The sequence below is a fragment of the Misgurnus anguillicaudatus genome, chromosome 21, assembly GCF_027580225.2.
Source record: "Misgurnus anguillicaudatus chromosome 21, ASM2758022v2, whole genome shotgun sequence".
Taxonomy (NCBI): domain Eukaryota; kingdom Metazoa; phylum Chordata; class Actinopteri; order Cypriniformes; family Cobitidae; genus Misgurnus; species Misgurnus anguillicaudatus.
The window spans coordinates 58,241,033-58,257,697 of record NC_073357.2 but is presented as its reverse complement, the minus strand read 5'-3'; the positions used below and the strand labels follow the sequence as shown (position 1 = coordinate 58,257,697).

The 16,665-nt window shown below is 36.0% G+C and overlaps 2 protein-coding genes across 5 annotated transcripts in view; both read right to left on the bottom strand.

Moving 5' to 3' along the window:
* Positions 1-16,665, bottom strand: part of LOC141349128 (uncharacterized) — a 70,462-nt gene that overhangs the window by 14,304 nt on the left and 39,493 nt on the right. The window contains exons 1-2 of one of the 4 annotated variants that reach the window (XM_073859486.1): positions 6,663-6,821; positions 546-3,001 (exon numbers count right to left, since the gene is read on the bottom strand). The exons of 1 other annotated variant lie outside the window; for it this stretch is intronic. In XM_073859486.1, coding sequence (XP_073715587.1) covers positions 1,860-3,001; positions 6,663-6,738 — 1,218 coding nt within the window. In that variant the 5' untranslated portion in view covers positions 6,739-6,821 and the 3' untranslated portion in view covers positions 546-1,859. Of the gene's footprint in view, positions 1-545; positions 3,002-6,662; positions 6,822-13,013; positions 14,600-16,665 lie in introns of those variants that run through there. 2 more of the 4 variants (XM_073859485.1, XM_073859483.1) reach the window with 2 other exon arrangements.
* LOC129452272 (uncharacterized) lies at positions 8,967-11,087 on the bottom strand. Its single transcript, XM_055216031.2, has 2 exons — positions 10,688-11,087; positions 8,967-10,394 (listed from the first exon to the last, which is right to left on the bottom strand). The coding sequence occupies exons 1-2, from the start codon at positions 10,761-10,763 to the stop codon at positions 9,442-9,444; spliced, it is 1,029 nt and encodes a 342-aa protein (XP_055072006.2). The 5' UTR covers positions 10,764-11,087; the 3' UTR covers positions 8,967-9,441.

Genomic DNA, 16,665 nt, shown 5'->3' with positions numbered 1-16,665 from the left:
ATGAAATGTATGGATGTAGTGGATTAATAAAATTGTATTTGTGTGTTTGTTTGAGAGACCAAGCGTCAACTGATAGTTTGCCGTTTTACAAGAGACTCTCAGTACTTCACAATGAATTATTACAAAACTCTAATATTATCTACAGGTGCCTCAATAATATTTAAGTTATTGTATGAGTACATTTGTTAAAAATAATTTAATAATATCGTTTTATTTACCTCACAAAACACCAACATTTTCCCTCAGTCTACAGACGAGTGGCAGCGCTCTCCTTATGACGTCACCACACGACAGGCTCCGAAACGCTAAATAAAAGTCCCTTTTCATGTCCAATATCGTGAAAAGTAGGACAAATAATAAGTATAATTTACAAATAAACACAAATGTGAATTTGTTTGTTTGTGTGTGTGTGTGTATATATATATATGCGCATGTATATTTTTATACTAACATGAGGATAACATGAATGTCAATTCCCAATTTTTAGTTGTGTTACTTGAATAAGAGGTTAGATTTAGATTTTTTAAAATACATTTTCCACAGCCTTATTAGCTCAAATGACTAAGGGTACCAATAATTCTGACCAGGACTGTTTCTGATATATATAATGACAGACATGGTGGGCAGATGAGCCCTTATCTTCTCAACATTAAAAAAACATCATTCATGAAGTTTACCAATGATTAGGTGTCAATTCAAAAGGAAAGAAACACAACAAGCTTATACATGTTGCATGATTTATTTTAAAAGTACAGTTAAAAATCAAAACAAAAGATTCACTCCATTAAAATAAATTAATTTCTTGTGAGTAATTCAGTTGTGAGGTATATCTGCACCCTTTTGCACCAGGGCTGGCTCCTGTGCTGAAGTTAATTATATTTCTAACTGGCCCAATCAAAGTCCGGACCTCCACTCCTTTCACGTCGTGGTTGCATTACCACCTCAAGTGTGCATTATTATCTTAACGTCATAACATGAAGTAACTAAGGAATAATTCACAAAGGGCCGTTGAATTATTCGAAAATAATAGGGAAGAACTGGGGAGAAAGTAACGCAGTTGTGATTTTCTCTGAGCCCTGATTAAATTCCAAACTATGACAGCATCTTTAGTACGCAACCCTTGACAAAGATGACAAATATTGTGTCATTTCGTCACTGTTTTGCACATTTAGATCCAGAAAGTGGTCGTTTTCTTATAACGCATTGCGTTTCTTGTTTTATGTGTTACAGTACTGATCAATCTACAGGTTATTTAGTGATCTAAGACCTTGTCCATACGGACACAGGTATTTTCATAACCGTGACTTTTTTTACACGGTACGGCCGTTCGTCCACACGAAAACGCACTGATCAGGGCACTGAAACCAAACATTTTTGAAAAGCCCTGCCAGGGTGAGTATTTTAAGAAATGACGGTTGCAGTGTTGTAGACAGTAAAACTGTCGCTGCGTCCGAAACCGCCTACTTCCATACTATATAGTAGGCAAAGTAGTGCTTTTTGCATACTATATAGTATGGTAGTAGGCGATTTCGGACGCAGCATGTGTTTTTGCCTTGCGACGTCACTTTTGATTGGCCAAGGTGTCTTTACGATTGGAGTTATATCGCCGCCTGCTGGTGTGGAATGCTCTTGACAGCGCTTAATAGCGTGTTTTTTTTTGCTTTTTCATTAGGACGGAGATTACTTTTAAACCGAGCATGTTATTTTGAGGAAATACTCTGGTTATAAAAATACCCGTGTCCGTGTGGACTAGGCCTGTTGATCTTTACTCACTCTTTGTGGACAGTGCTTTTCTCTGTGAGATATACAGTCATTTGTGTTTCATCAGCTTCCCAAACTTAATAAAACTCTGAGCACTTTCAGGATTTTTCTTTATGGATCTTTTGGTGCCGCTTTAGGTCTGAGACTTTCAGAAAGGCAAAATCACACACAGAGCACACATGTTTTTTCACACCTGTATGTATTTTCTGGTGCTCCTTAACTTTTCTGTGTGATTGAAAACTCTTCCCACAAACAGAACACGAATACGGCCTCTCAACTGAATGAGTCTTTAGGTGCTCTTTAAGCAGAAATGCTGTAAAATACTTCTTATTGCACTGATCGCAGCTAAAAGGTCTTTCATTTGAGTGAACCTGCAAATGTAGTTTGAGACTATATGCATGTATGTAACTCTTATCACACAGATGACATGAGAAAGGCTTCTCACCTGTATGAACGCCAATGTGATACCCAAGAGCTACTTGCTGTTTAAAACTCTTATCACACAGATGGCAAGAAAAAGGTCTTTCATTTGTATGAACTCGTATGTGATACCTAAGAGCTCCCTGTTGTGTAAAGCTCTTATCACACTGAGGGCATGTGAACGGTTTCTCTCCAGTGTGAACTCGTATGTGATCCTGTAGATGTGATTTAAATGAGAAACTCTTTCCACAGTAAGAGCAGGTGTAAAGCCCATCACTAGTGTGACTTTTCATGTGAGCATTTACGTTTCTCTTATACAAAAAACTCTTTCCACACTGAGGGCATGAGAAAGGTTTTGTCTGATTGTGAGTTTTTAAATGCTTATAAAGATATTCTTTACACGTGTAAGTCTTTCCACATTGAGGGCAGATGTACGACCTTTCAGTACTGTGAGTCTTTATGTGAGCATTAAGTGTTGTTTTATTAATGAAAGCTTTATCACACTGAGGGCAGGGAAAAGGCCTCTCACCTGTGTGAATCATCATGTGATCCACAAGTTTACTTTTATTGATGAAAGTCTTCTCACAGTGGGAGCATGCGTGAGGCGTCTCAGTGTGAATCCTTAGGTGACGCGTTAGTTGACCATTTTTTGAGTAAGTCTTAACACAAAGATGGCATGCAAACACATTTTTGGCTTTAACTCTTTCTTGAGAGGAATTCTCATCAGTTTCTGAGCAGCTGGCAGTCATATAATTGTGATCCTGATCTTCGTACTTTATTTCATTGTGTTCTTGATCTTCCCCTTTCACTTCCACCAAGTCTGAAATAAACATAGTAACAGTTATAAAATCTTGTTTAAGAACCAAACTCTTCATATATATTTGTATTAATAATGTATTGTTATTCATTATGTTGTTTATGCCATTACACAATGAAATGTCCTTAAAACGGTAGACAATGTCAAATTTCCTGTGCCTTTCATAGATGCTGTATAAGAAAACACCCTCGCACTATCATTAACTACAGTATTTTTGTAATATAATGCTTAGGTAATATAATACAATGTATTATGTTATAAATCTACTATAAACATCTAAAAAGTCCAGCCAAGTCAAGTCGAGTTTATTGTCATTCCGCTACATGTGTGAACATACAGAGGAATGAAAGGTTGTGTTTCGCAAGACCATCAGAGGGCTCCAGATTAACTTTTTTCACTAGGAGCACAGTGGGCCCCAATAGAGTCCTGCACGGGCCAAAAACTCCAGCCCTAACCCGGCCCAAAGTGTTCAAGCCCTACCCGACCCCAGCCCGACAATGCCTGCAATTTTTTCAGCCCGAACCCAACCTGATCCAAGACCAATATCAATCACTTTTAAGCTCTCTCTGACGCGCGCGCTCTTTAATGCACGCTCTTTGATGCGCGCTCTCTCTCTCTTCAGAATGATGAAGTTGTGGTGCTCCTATAATTTTAAAGGTCCCGTTCTTTCTGTGTTTTTGAAGCTTTGATTGATTTTACAGTGCGCAATATAACATGCTCACGTTTCACATGTAAAAAAACGTGGTATTTTTCACACAATTTTCTTATCTGTACAGCGCATTTCTCACTGTCCTCAAAACGAGCTGATGTCTTTCTTTTTCTATGAAGTCCCTTCTTCAGAAATACGTATCGAGTTCTAATTATGTAGCTTGTTTAGTGTGTTGTAATTCGATAGCAGCTTAGCTTGCCGTTAGCTTAGGTGGCGACTGACGTATTCCTGTGGGCGGAGTTTAGTCAAAAACTGTCCTACTGACATCATTAATGCAGGAAGTAGAGGACTGTAGTCCAAACCGGCCGTTCGGTGCACTGAAAAAAATGATTCATTGAATTTAATCAATTTTTTAAGGTAAGTGGTTGCAATCAATTTATTTAAGCTACATTTAAACTAAAGTTTTATATTTTATTTTACTTTACTAATCTTTTTTGTTTAAATAAATGTAGCTTAAATAAATTGTTTAAATAAATGTAGCTTAAATAAATTGATTGCAACCATGCACTTACCTTAAAAAATTTATTAAATTCAATGAAACATTTTTTTCAGTGTGTAGGCTTTGAAAGGCGAATTCTGTTGAAGAAAATATATTGCCTGGCAATGAACTTTGAGCATTGTCATTTTACAGGTATTATTTAGGGATCGACCGATATGGATTTTTTTGTGCCCATGCCGATAACGATTTTTTTCCATCAGCCTTAGCCGATGACCGATACAGGCTGCCGATTTTCTTTAGCTGATATTTGGAGCCGATACTGCTTTTTCTCATTCAGTTTATATCATAAAAATGACACAATGATAAAACCAAATGTTACAACTCTTAATTTAAAAAAGGAATATTTACTGAACTATATTTAACAAATAGTAAAAAAGGTGAGGTAGAACAAGTAAGAAAATTCAGTGCTGCTTAAAATACATAAATAAAATAATAATTACACCATTGCACACAGTAGCAGCAACCAAGCAGCATAACAAGGGGAACACTTTACTTTATCCATGAAAGTAACCAACTATTTACAACCTGTTCTGAATAACATGCGCATTGCCCCACTTCTGTACCTCACACACCCTAGTGCCCTATAATAAATGCGAGGGATAGGTAGTTTGCCTCAGCTCGCTTAAAACGCATAAAACTGAACAAATACATGAGGATTTGTGTACGGACTTCGGTCAGATAGTAAAAAGCGCGTGCACGTGGGAGAGATGCAGTGAGACATGGATGAGAGAGTGCATGTATCTTTGCGCTCCCAGTGAACGGAAATGTTGACAAAACTTACAAAAAAACACTTCTCCGGTCACATAAAAGTCATGTGGGAACTGTTTGGAACTAAGTGCTTTGGGTCGAATTTCTTAATTTTTTTCGCTGACAAAATTCCGCGAAACTCCGCGTTAACAACCATAAACGTATGCAACTGCGCTCTCCACAATGATGAGAAACTATCAGCAATGGATATTGATTTTTAGCCTTTTACTACTACATATATTTATGGAGATGAGAATTAAAAACCCAGCATGTCCAGCTATGATCAGCTGTTCGGCTGATCACATGACCTGCGTTCGCTTGCGGCATGAGCACGCGTCGCGTCCAAACGTCAGACTGGTGGTCGCTGAATAAAACTCCTATAAATACCACGAAATCACGGAACAACGTCAGCATTATTTAATCCTATGACCAGTGTTCGTAACAGCTGCCGTATGCATATGGTTAGCCTAAAAGCTATTTGAAGCTCCTTTAATACAATGGCAAGCAGTTTTATAGGCATTCGCGTTTTCCATTAGGACCACTAAACTTTCTTAGCTATGGTTGCACGCACATATAGAGCAACGTGTTAACACTTTCAAAGTATATGGCAATATTTCAGTCAAACAGTTAAAAGATGCTTTGAAGTTTAAAACTTACCAGAGCAGGCTTGGAGCGCTCCGCTCTGCTAGTGGGGGGAGGGGCAATGCACGGGCTGCAGGCAGCCTCCAGCAACACAGAGCTGCCTGTGGGCGCCTGTCTGTAATTAATGCCGGGGAAAAGCTATCGGCGAACGCAAGCCGCAAATCGGCCGATGCCGATACACCTAAAACCTGCTAAAATCGGCCCGATGTATCGGCCGGCCGATAACTATATTTATGCTATTATAGCAATATTACACAACTAGGGTTTAAAAAAAAGGGATCAGAAAGAACGTGACCTTTAAATGGATGCTTCTACATTTTTGCCAGTGCTCCTAACTTTTACATTGGGAAGCACCAGTGCTACCTACTTAAAAAGTTATTTTCGATCCCTGGACTGGACACGATCAATCTTAATAATCAAATTACATTCATAATCAGTACAAAAACCATAAAGTGTGTCTCCAGCTTAAAATCATGCAAGTACTGCATTTGAGAAAGGTGTTTATGGGTTGCAAATGATTGTTTCCATTGTGTAAGAGTATACGTATGTCGCATGGTTCTACTCGTGATGATGTCTGGACTAGTCTAGCTGCGGTTGGTTGGTTTTGGCCGGCCATTAACTACCCACGTTTTTAGGAAAGCTATGAGAATTGGAGACAGGTGGACTTCAGCCTCACAAAGGCAGATTGTGTCTACCCAAGGATGTGAGACTATATCGTGAGGAATTTTTCACCTCTTCAAATATAGTAGTCATATTTCAACTGTAACCGTTGTACTTGACTTTTAATTTAATTGATAATATTTAGTTGGTTTTTTTTTAATTCTGTTGTTTGAAATGTAGGATTTGTGTAATGCCCTTCTGACAGTAACCACACCCATTAAATCACATTGTTTAAAACAATAATGAGGTAGACTGGAGCTGAAAGAAGGGGTTTCATGACCCTTTAAATCAAATTATCACTATAATATTACATCAATACAATATCTATTGGAAAGATTTAATAACCAGAGCTTGACACTTTATAAACTTTAGCAGTGATTAATGATAAATGAAGATCAGACACAAACCTCTTTGTTGTTGAGTATGTTGAGGTGTTATTGTGAATGATTCAGGATCAGTCTCCTCTTTAACACACTCCATCATTACAACAGTGGATCAGAATAGTAGAGTAGTTGAATGTGTTGTGACAGCAGCTGCTTGTTTGACTTCTTCACAGTGTTTATAGATGAACTACGATCAAATAAACATAAAGGGTAAACAATGACAGAATCTTCAATGTAATAACTTGACACTGTTTACTCTGTTGGTCTGAAAACAGGTTACGACTGCACGATAAGTTGCTAAATGATTGACTAAATTATATACAATACAATAATCCTGTACGTTTGTAAATCAGTCTGACTAATAATAATAATAATATATACACAAAAACTGAAAATTAAATAACAAACATGTTTCATATTATTACCCTGGAAAAAGAAAGCATCATTATCTTGGTCTCACCAGTCTCTCTGCTATCTATATCAAAAACCTAACAACACTATCAATAATTGTAATACTTTATAAAGTTATGTAGTTTTATTGCAAACTATTGCAATGTGTGCGGCGATACGTATAGAAGAGTATAAAACTCTGAACGAGAAAACGCAGTTTGCTTGCTATCAATTGGAAAAACAAAAACGAAACGGAGTTATCTCTTTTTGGAACCAAACTCTTCATTTGTTTCAGAGAAAAAGTGTAAAGCTAACTGATAAATGTTTGCCGTTGTACAACACTCTCAGTACTTCACAATTAATTATTACAATATTCTAATATTATCTAAAGTTGCTTCAGTAACATTTAAGTTGTTGGAAAAAGTACATACATTTTAAAAATTCTTCTTTTTATCGTTTATTTACCTCACACACAAACAAACATCTCTATCTTACTTCAGCCGACCAACGAGCAGGCAGGCAGCGCACTCCTTATGACGTCACCACACGATAGGCTGTGAGACTCAAAATAAAAGTCCCTTCATAATTGTATTTACAAATTATATAATTTTGTAACATATTGTATATTGAAACCCAGCAATAATGTAACATTTTTTTTATAATGAAATTTTTTATTGCGTGTCAATGTATATAATGAAATGTTGTAAAGTACATTGGTCAACATGTCTTGTTTGAATAGTGCTATATAAATAAAGCTGACATTGACACGCAATAAAAAACCCTTTTAATGTTCAAGATTGTTGTTCTTATACAGATGGATTCCCAGACGGGGATTAACTTAAACCAGGACTAGGCCTTAGTTAAACAGGATATTTAGGTCATTTTTAAAAGCATAATTTATAAATAAACACTACTTTTGTGCATCTTACATCACTCGTACTGATATATTTTAAGAAATGTGAGAGCAAGTTGTTTTCGATTCAAGACAACACTTAGTCTAGGACCAGGCTTAGGCCCAATCCCATTTTTTCTGTCTTACCCCTTAGTTTTGCACGTTCACGTGAGAGTAGGCCCCAATTGGGATAGCCCTTACTCTCATGTGAACGTGCAAAACTAAGGGGTAAGACAGAGAAATGGACCCTGTCTGGGAAACCGCCCCATAGTGTTTAATGGCAGTTGACAAGCCAATTTATGGTTTATTACCGCCACCAACTGCAGTGAGATGCAGCTTCTCTTCAGTATACAATCGCTTGTGTTTTATCATCATCTCAGACTAATGTAACCACTTTTAGGGTTTTCCTTCTGGATTTTTTGGGTGTCACACAGATCACACACAAACATTCACTCTGTGTGCATCTTTAAACTTTTGACCACACTGATCAGAGGGAAAACAATCCTCTCGAAAACATACAAAAACAAACTCCAGAGTGCAGCATATTCAGTTGCCCGACACTTAAAACTTCAAATGGGACTGAGCTCTATGGTCAGAACCCAAAATAAAAGCTTTTAGAAAACACACAAGATGAGTTTGGTGCACACTGGAATTAATAAGTACCAATGTCCATGGTTAAATACACTGCTGGATCTTTAATGTTGTGGGTCTAAGTGTTGTTTTTCTACCAAAGCTTCTGGACATCTTATTACAAAACTGGGCATCATTGATTTTATTAAATACCAACTGGATAAAAAATCTAGCTCTGACTTTCTCTGATAGAAATCTGAGAAGATTGTGTTACTTGAATAAAAGGTTAAATTATGATTTTTTTTAAATACATTTTCCACAGCTTTATTAGCTCATATTACAATACCTTTGACCAGGACTGTATCTTATAATGACAGACATGGGCGAACAAGCCCTTCTCAACATGAAAAACACCATTCATTAAGTTCACTTATGATAGGTTATCAATTCAAAAGGAAAGAAACACAACACGCTCATACATGTTGCATCATTTATTTAAAGGTACAGTTAACAATCTATATAAAAGATTCACTTTATCTACAAAGTCATCATTATGCTCTACAAACCAAAATAGAGCCATCATAAGGAGAATTAGGTCTTTTTCCTAACTGGCCCAATCAAAGTCCAGACCTCAACTTGAGTGTGCATTATTATCGTAACATCATAACACAAAGTAATACAGCATAACATGCAGCAGTTTAATAATATAACCCTGCACAATTACGGTTACTGAGCAAGCACTTGGCCAGAGCTCATCATGGGGTTACATTTCCACCCAAAAGCAAGCTGAATGCACTGTGTCACGTTTTCTTTTGGTTGGAAACATACCATCTGCATGGACCTAAAGTTGATCTTTGTTCACTCTTTTTGGACAGCACTTTTCTCTGTGAGTCACTTGTGTTTTATCAGCTTCACAAACTCAATAAAACCCTTTACACAATGTGAGCACTTTTAGGATTTTTCTTTATGGATCTTTTGGTGCCGCTTTAGGTCTGGGGCTCTCAGAAAGGCTTTATCACACACAGAGCACACATGTTTTTTCACACCTGTATGTATTTTCTGGTGCACCTTAACATTTCTGCGTGATTGAAAACCCTTCCCACAAACAGAACACAGATATGGCCTCTCACCTGAATGAGTCTGCAGGTGCGCTTTAAACAAAGATGCCAAAACAAACTTCTTATCGCACTGATCGCAGCTAAAAGGTCTTTCATTTGAGTGAACCTGCAGATGAAGTTTGAGACTATATGCATGTATGTACCTCTTATCACACAGATGACATGAGAAAGGCCTCTCACCTGTATGAATTCCCATGTGATACTGAAGAGCTCCCTTTTGTTTAAAACTCTTATTACACAGATTGCAAGAGAAAGGTCTCTCACCTGTATGAACTCGTATGTGATGCCTAAGAGCTCCTTGTTGTTTAAAACTCTTATCACACTGAGGGCATGTAAAATGCTTTGTCTTAATGTGATTTATTATATGATTATAAAGATATTCTTTACATGCATAAGTCTTTCCACATTGAGGGCAGACGTACGGACTTTCAGTACTGTGAGTATTTATGTGAACATTAAGTTTTGCTTTACTAATGAAACGTTTATCACACTGAGGGCAGACAAAAGGCCTCTCACCTGTGTGAATCCTCATGTGATCCCCAAGTCTACTTTTTTTGAAGAAAGACTTCTCACAGTGGGAGCATGCATAAGGCCTGTCACCAGTGTGACTCTTCAGATGATACGTTAGGTTCCTTTTGTGTGAGTAAGTCTTACCACAAAGATGGCATTCAAAAAAATTTTTGTCTTCAACTCTTTCTTGAGAGGAATCCTCATCAGTTTCTGAGCAGCTGTCAGTCATAAAATTGTGGTCCTGATCTTCATCCTCCTTATTCTCTTCCACAGAGTCTGAAATATAGTAACGTTAAAAAAGTCAAATAAAAAAAAGCAAAATCCAATTTACAACCCCAAATCAGAAAAAGTTGGGACACTGTAGAAATTGTGAGTAAAAAAGTAATGGAATAATTTACAAATCTCATTAACTTACATTTTATTCACAGTAGAATATAGATAACATATCAAATGTTGAAAGTGAGATATTTTGAAATGTCATGCCAAATATTGGCTCATTTTGGATTTTATGAGAGCTACACATTCCAACTTTAGCATTAATTAATGATAAATGAAGATAAGACACAAACCTCTTTGTTGCTGAGTATATTGAGGTGTTATTGTGAATGATTCAGGATCAGTCTCCTCTTTAACACACTCCATCATTACAACAGTGGATCAGAATAGTAGAGTAGTTGAATGTGTTGTGACAGCAGCTGCTTGTTTGACTTCTTCACAGTATTTATAGATGAACTACGATCAAATAAACATAAAGAATAAACAATGACAGAATCTTCAATGTAATAACATGACACTGTTTACTCTGTTGGTCTGAGAACAGGTTAGGGCTGCATGATATTAAAGGAAAAATGTGATATGCAGTAAGTTGCTTAAGGGTTAAATAAATGATATACAATACAATAATCTTTTACGTTTGTAAATCAGTTTGAATAATAATAAAATATATATAAAAACAAAAAATTATATAACAACAAACATGTTGTTAATACTTAGTACTTAATACTTATACTTAATACTTTGAATAATTGTAATACTTTATAAAGTTATGTAGTAGTTATATTGTAAACTATTGCAATGTGTGCTGCGATACGCACATTGGTGATATTTGCAGTAATTTCGTTATACCTTTAATGTTAAAAGGTAAGTAAGATGTAAAATTCACATACAGCTGCAGTGAATGGAAAATTCTGCCATAATTTACCCACTCTCATGTTGTTACAAACCTCTATAAATTTCGTTGTTCTAATGAACACAAAGGCAGATATTTTGAAAAATCAAGGTATTTTTTTGAGTAACCAAACGTTTGTGGACCCCGTTTACTTCCATAGTAGGCTATTGTTTATTCCTACTGTGAAAGTGAATGGGGTCCATGAACGGTTTGGTTATGAACATTTCTCAAAACATCTGCCTTTGCGTTCATCAGAACAACAACATTTATACAGGTTTGTAACAACATGAGAGTGAATACATTATGACACATTTTGGGTTAACCATCCATTTAAGATTAAAATTTTGATCTCCAAATCCTTATATGGATATATATGGATGTAGTGGATTTATAAAACTCTGAACGAGATAAGACTGTATTTTTTTGTTGTTGTCGTGAAGGCTTAAATCAAAGCAAATCAACTGCAGATTGGTTGGTATCAGTTGGAATGCACAATAAAAAAAACGAGAGAAACGTTTTGGAAGCAAACTCCAGTGCTGAAAAAAAAACAATAAAATCATTACAGAAAATTCTAATGGTTTTATTGGGAATTTTATTGGTTCTAATGGAATATGGCCCAAAACACACTACAGTATAGTGGTTTTAATGGTAAACGCTAATGGTTCCTATTGGTATTTTAATGGAAACCATTAGAATTTTCTGTAATGGTTTTATTTTTTTTTCAGCAGGGTCTTCATTTGTTTTAGAGAACAAGTGTAAAGTTAACTGATAAATGTTTGCCGTTGTACAATACTCTCAGTACTTCACAATAAAGTATTACAATATTCTAATATTATCAAAAAAATGGTTCGGTAACATTTAAGTTTTTGGAATACATGTTAAAAAATTCTATATTTTGTAGTGTTATTTACCTCACACAACACCTCAATCTTCTTTTAGCCGAAAACCGAGCAGCAGCGCACTCCTTATGACGTCACCACACGTTAGGCTCTGAGAAGCAAAATAAAAGTCCCTTTTAATTTCCAAGATTGATGTTGTTCTTCTTCTTGTAGTGTTTAATGGCGGTTGACATGCCAACTTATGGTGTATTACCGCCACCAACTGGACAGGAGTGGAGAGAAACAAACTCCAGTATATTTAGTTGTCGACACTAAAACTTAAAATGGGACGGTCAGATGAAACGCAAAATAAATGCTTTTAGACAAACAAACACACAAGATGAGTTTGGTGTACACTGGAATTAGGTAGTACCAATGTCCATGGTTAAATATACTTTTTGATCTTTAATGTTGTGAGTCTGTTTTTCTACCAAAGCTCCTGGACATCTTATAACAATACTAGACATCATGGATTCTATAACAACTGGATAAAAAAAAATCAAACTCAGTCTTTTTCTGATTGAAATCTGAGAGGATCTGTTTGTTCCCTGATCTCATTTAATTTGTAGGTAACAAAAACTATTTAATAAAAGAGGGCCAATACTTGTAGCTAATGTGCACCAAAAACAATTCTCTCATAACATTTTTCCCAATTTTCAATTGTGTTACTTGAATGAATCCACAGCCTTATTAGCTCATATTACTAAGGGTGCCAATACTTTTGACGAGGACTGTATATTAAAAATGACATGGGAACATAAGCCCTTATCTTCCCAACTTGAAAAAACATCATTCATGAAGGTAACCAATGATTAGGTGTCAATTCAAAAGGAAAGAAACACAACAATCTTATACATGTTGCATGATTTATTTAAAAATACAGCTAAAAATCAATACAAAAAATTAACTCCATTAAAATAACATGCTCTAGATTACACACAGAAATTAATTTGTTGGGAGTAATTCAGTCGTGAGGTTTATCTGCAGCCCTTTCCACCAGGCTGGCTCCTGAACAAGAGTTATAATTGAGACACAGTCGATTTATTTCTAAATCATTAATTTGAATGTCAGACAAAATGGCAAATAGCGTCTGTGATGCAAAATATTGGTGTTATGATTTGTGAGGAAATGAACACTTCATCAGTAATGTTATCCCATGCCATCTTCAACTCAAGCCAAAGGCTTTCCTTTGAATCTACAAGTCCAGTTTATTTTCCAACTGGCCAAAAATTAAATTGATGGGGTGGAGGTCTGGACCAAACTCAAAAATACTCTTTCCACAATCTGAGCACTTTTAGGATTTTTTTCATGGATCTTTTGGTGTCGCTTTAGGTCTGAGGGTTTCAGAAAGGCTTTATTACAGACAGAGCACACATGTTTTCTCACACCTGTATGTATTTTCTGGTGCACTTTAAATTTTCTGTGTGATTTAATACTCTTCCCACAAACAGAACACAGATACAGCCTCTCAACTGAATGAGTCTGCAGGTGCGCTTTAAACAAAGATGCCAAAACAAACTTCTTATCACACTGATCGCAGCTAAAAGGTCTTTCATTTGAGTGAACCTGCAAATGTTGTTTGAGACTGTTTGTATTTATGTAACTCTTATCACACAGATGGCATGAGAAAGGCCTCTCACCTGTATGAATTCCCATGTGATACTGAAGGGCTCCCTTTTGTTTAAAACTTTTACCACACTGTTGACATGAGTAAGGTCTCTCACCTGTATGAACTCGTATGTGAGCCCTAAGAGCTCCTTGTTGTTTAAAACTCTTATCACACTGAGGGCATGTGAAAGGTTTCTCTCCAGTGTGAATTCGTATGTGATTTTCTAGACTTGCTTTACAAAAGAAACCCTTTCCACAATGAGAGCAGGGGTACGGGCCATCACTAGTGTGCCGTTTCACATGAGCATTTAAGTTACTCTTATGTGAAAAACTCTTTCCACACTGAGGGCATGATACATGTTTTGTCTGAATGTGAGTTATTATATGATTATGAAGATATTCTTTACATGTGAAAGACTTTCCACATTGAGGGCAAATGTACAGCATTTCAGTACTGTGAGTCTTTATGTGATAATTAAGTTTTCCTTTATTAATAAAACATTTATCACACTGAGGGCAGGCAAAAGGCCTCTCACCTGTGTGAATCATCATGTGATTCTCAAATGTACTTTTATTGATGAAAGTCTTCTCACAGTGGGAGCATGCGTGAGGCGCCTCAGTGTGAATCCTTAGGTGATGTGTTAGTTGCTCATTTTTTGAGTAAGTCTTACCACCAAGATGGCATTCAAAAAAATCTTTGGCTTCAACTCTTTCTTGAGAGGAATTCTCATCCGTTTCTGAGAAGCTGTCAGTCATAAAATTGTGGTCCTGATCTTCATCCCTTATTTCATTGTGTTCTTGATCTTCCTCTTTCACTTCCACAGAGTCTGAAATAAATATAGTAACGTTAAAAAATTTGAATTTGCTTTTTCATTTGACTTTAATTAGGGATGAGCGATATGACAAAAAAATTATTGAGAAAATGTTTTCCATATCGGTCGATATCGATAATTATCATGATAAATAACAAATCTTTATTCCAGTCAAATTTAAAGATTTTTGCTCCTGAATGAAAATTGTAAAAACCAGACAGTTAATAATGGTTTTAAACTCATTTTTATTCAGAACATGACAAATATAAATACTAATAGAATGTTGAGGCATCTGTATTAAATGTAAATATATTTGTTATGAAATCAACACATCTACTGTCACTTTAAGACCCAAGATAGACTGCTTTAAGTTTCAATATACTGAGTAACATCCAGCTATTTATGTTCACTTAAACAAGAAAGAAAACTTAGTTCAGTGATCACACGTGTGTTATACATATACGAGCTATAGACCATTTCAAATGATGCAAACAACACTGGTCCAGAAAAACCTCCCGTTACAGTTTGTGACAGTATTTTTTTATTTCACATATATCATTACCTTTAAGATGTTTGTTTAACTTCAGTTAATTCAGGTTTATATGTTCTGTTGGTTTATTTTATCCCAATGTTTATCTAGTGTTAAAAAACGGAAACAGGAAGTGCTTCTGGACCAGTGTTGTTTACATCTTTTGAAATGGTCCATACACGCTGATAAATGGATGTCAAGAGCGGTATATTCACTGCAGTGGTGGATCTGCTGTTTTTCCTCAGTTTCCTGAATTTGTGAATGTCCTGTAAATATACTTTTAAAGCTGTGTGGACGCTGAAAGAAAGTACAGTATACTGTCTGCTGTGTTTGACGAACCATGTTTACTCGTCCAACATTACACACATGAATCTGTTTCCGCGGATTTGGATTCCGTGATTCCATCCGCGTTATCCGCATCGCGAAAATCATAGGGCTCTACTAATAAATGAATAACTTACCTCATCTTCCACTCCTTCATTACGCACAGTGCATAAACATTATCGAACTGTCCTTACCGTTGTATCGAAAAAGTTTATACCGGTAAATTATCATTATCGAATTATCGCCCAGCACTAACTTTAATATAAAAAAATCTAATTCTGCCATTGTAAGGGAACCACCCATTGCTCCAATGGATAAAAATTAATCGGAAATGTTAAGGGTCCTTGCGCATTCACTCCTTTTCTGTGCGCTTACTGGTTAAAATTACTTTTAATGTTATGTAGCTTTTGTAATTTTATTGCTGTTTGTAAATTGTAATGCGAATCAAAGTGATTATAGCAGCAACCTATAACCGCAGAGGGGCGACGTAGCAAGAACAACATTGAACCCCATACGCAGATCTTAAGCACAATTTAAAGTCGTGCGTAAGTTCTACGCGGTAGGTATCCATAGCCTGATGTGCACCTCGCAAAATTTTTAACAGTGAGTTCTACGCGAACCGCAAGCGCTGTGACTGGTCCACCTGAACCCCTCCCGTCAGGTTAAAAAAAACTGCGTTATATGGGCAAACCTCCTCCCTGTTTTACCTGGGTATACAGTAGGGGTCGACCGATATGGATTTTTCAGTGCAGATACCGATTTTTGTTTCATCTGCCTTAGCCGATGACTGATACTGGCTGACGATTTTCTTGAGCCGATACTGCTTTTGCTCACTCAATTTACATCAAATGACACAATGATGATGCCAAATGTTAGAAGTCTCAATTTAAAAAAGTAACATTTATTGAACTAAAAAAAAAAAAATATATATATATATATATATATATATATATATATATATATATATATATATATATATATATATATATATATATATATATATATATATATATTTAACAAATAGTACAAACAGGTGAGGGTGCTATAAACTGAACTCTCCAAATATCAGCAAAGGATATTGATTTCTAGCATTTTACTACTACAAATAAATATAGGGGTGGTTTCCCGGACAGGAATTATCTTAAACTAGTACTAGAGCTTAGGTTAATTAGGAAATATAACTAGTTTTAACAAACATGCCTTACTAAAAAACATTACTTCTGTCCAT

Excerpts from the sequence above, each read along its gene's own strand:
- LOC129452272 (XM_055216031.2), bottom strand. The coding sequence starts at position 10,763 with ATGATGGAGTGTGTTAAAGAGGAGACTGATCCTGAATCATTCACAATA. Across the intron at positions 10,395-10,687 it reads ATATACTCAGCAACAAAGAG|ACTCTGTGGAAGAGAATAAG; the intron begins GTTTGTGTCTTA and ends ACTATATTTCAG.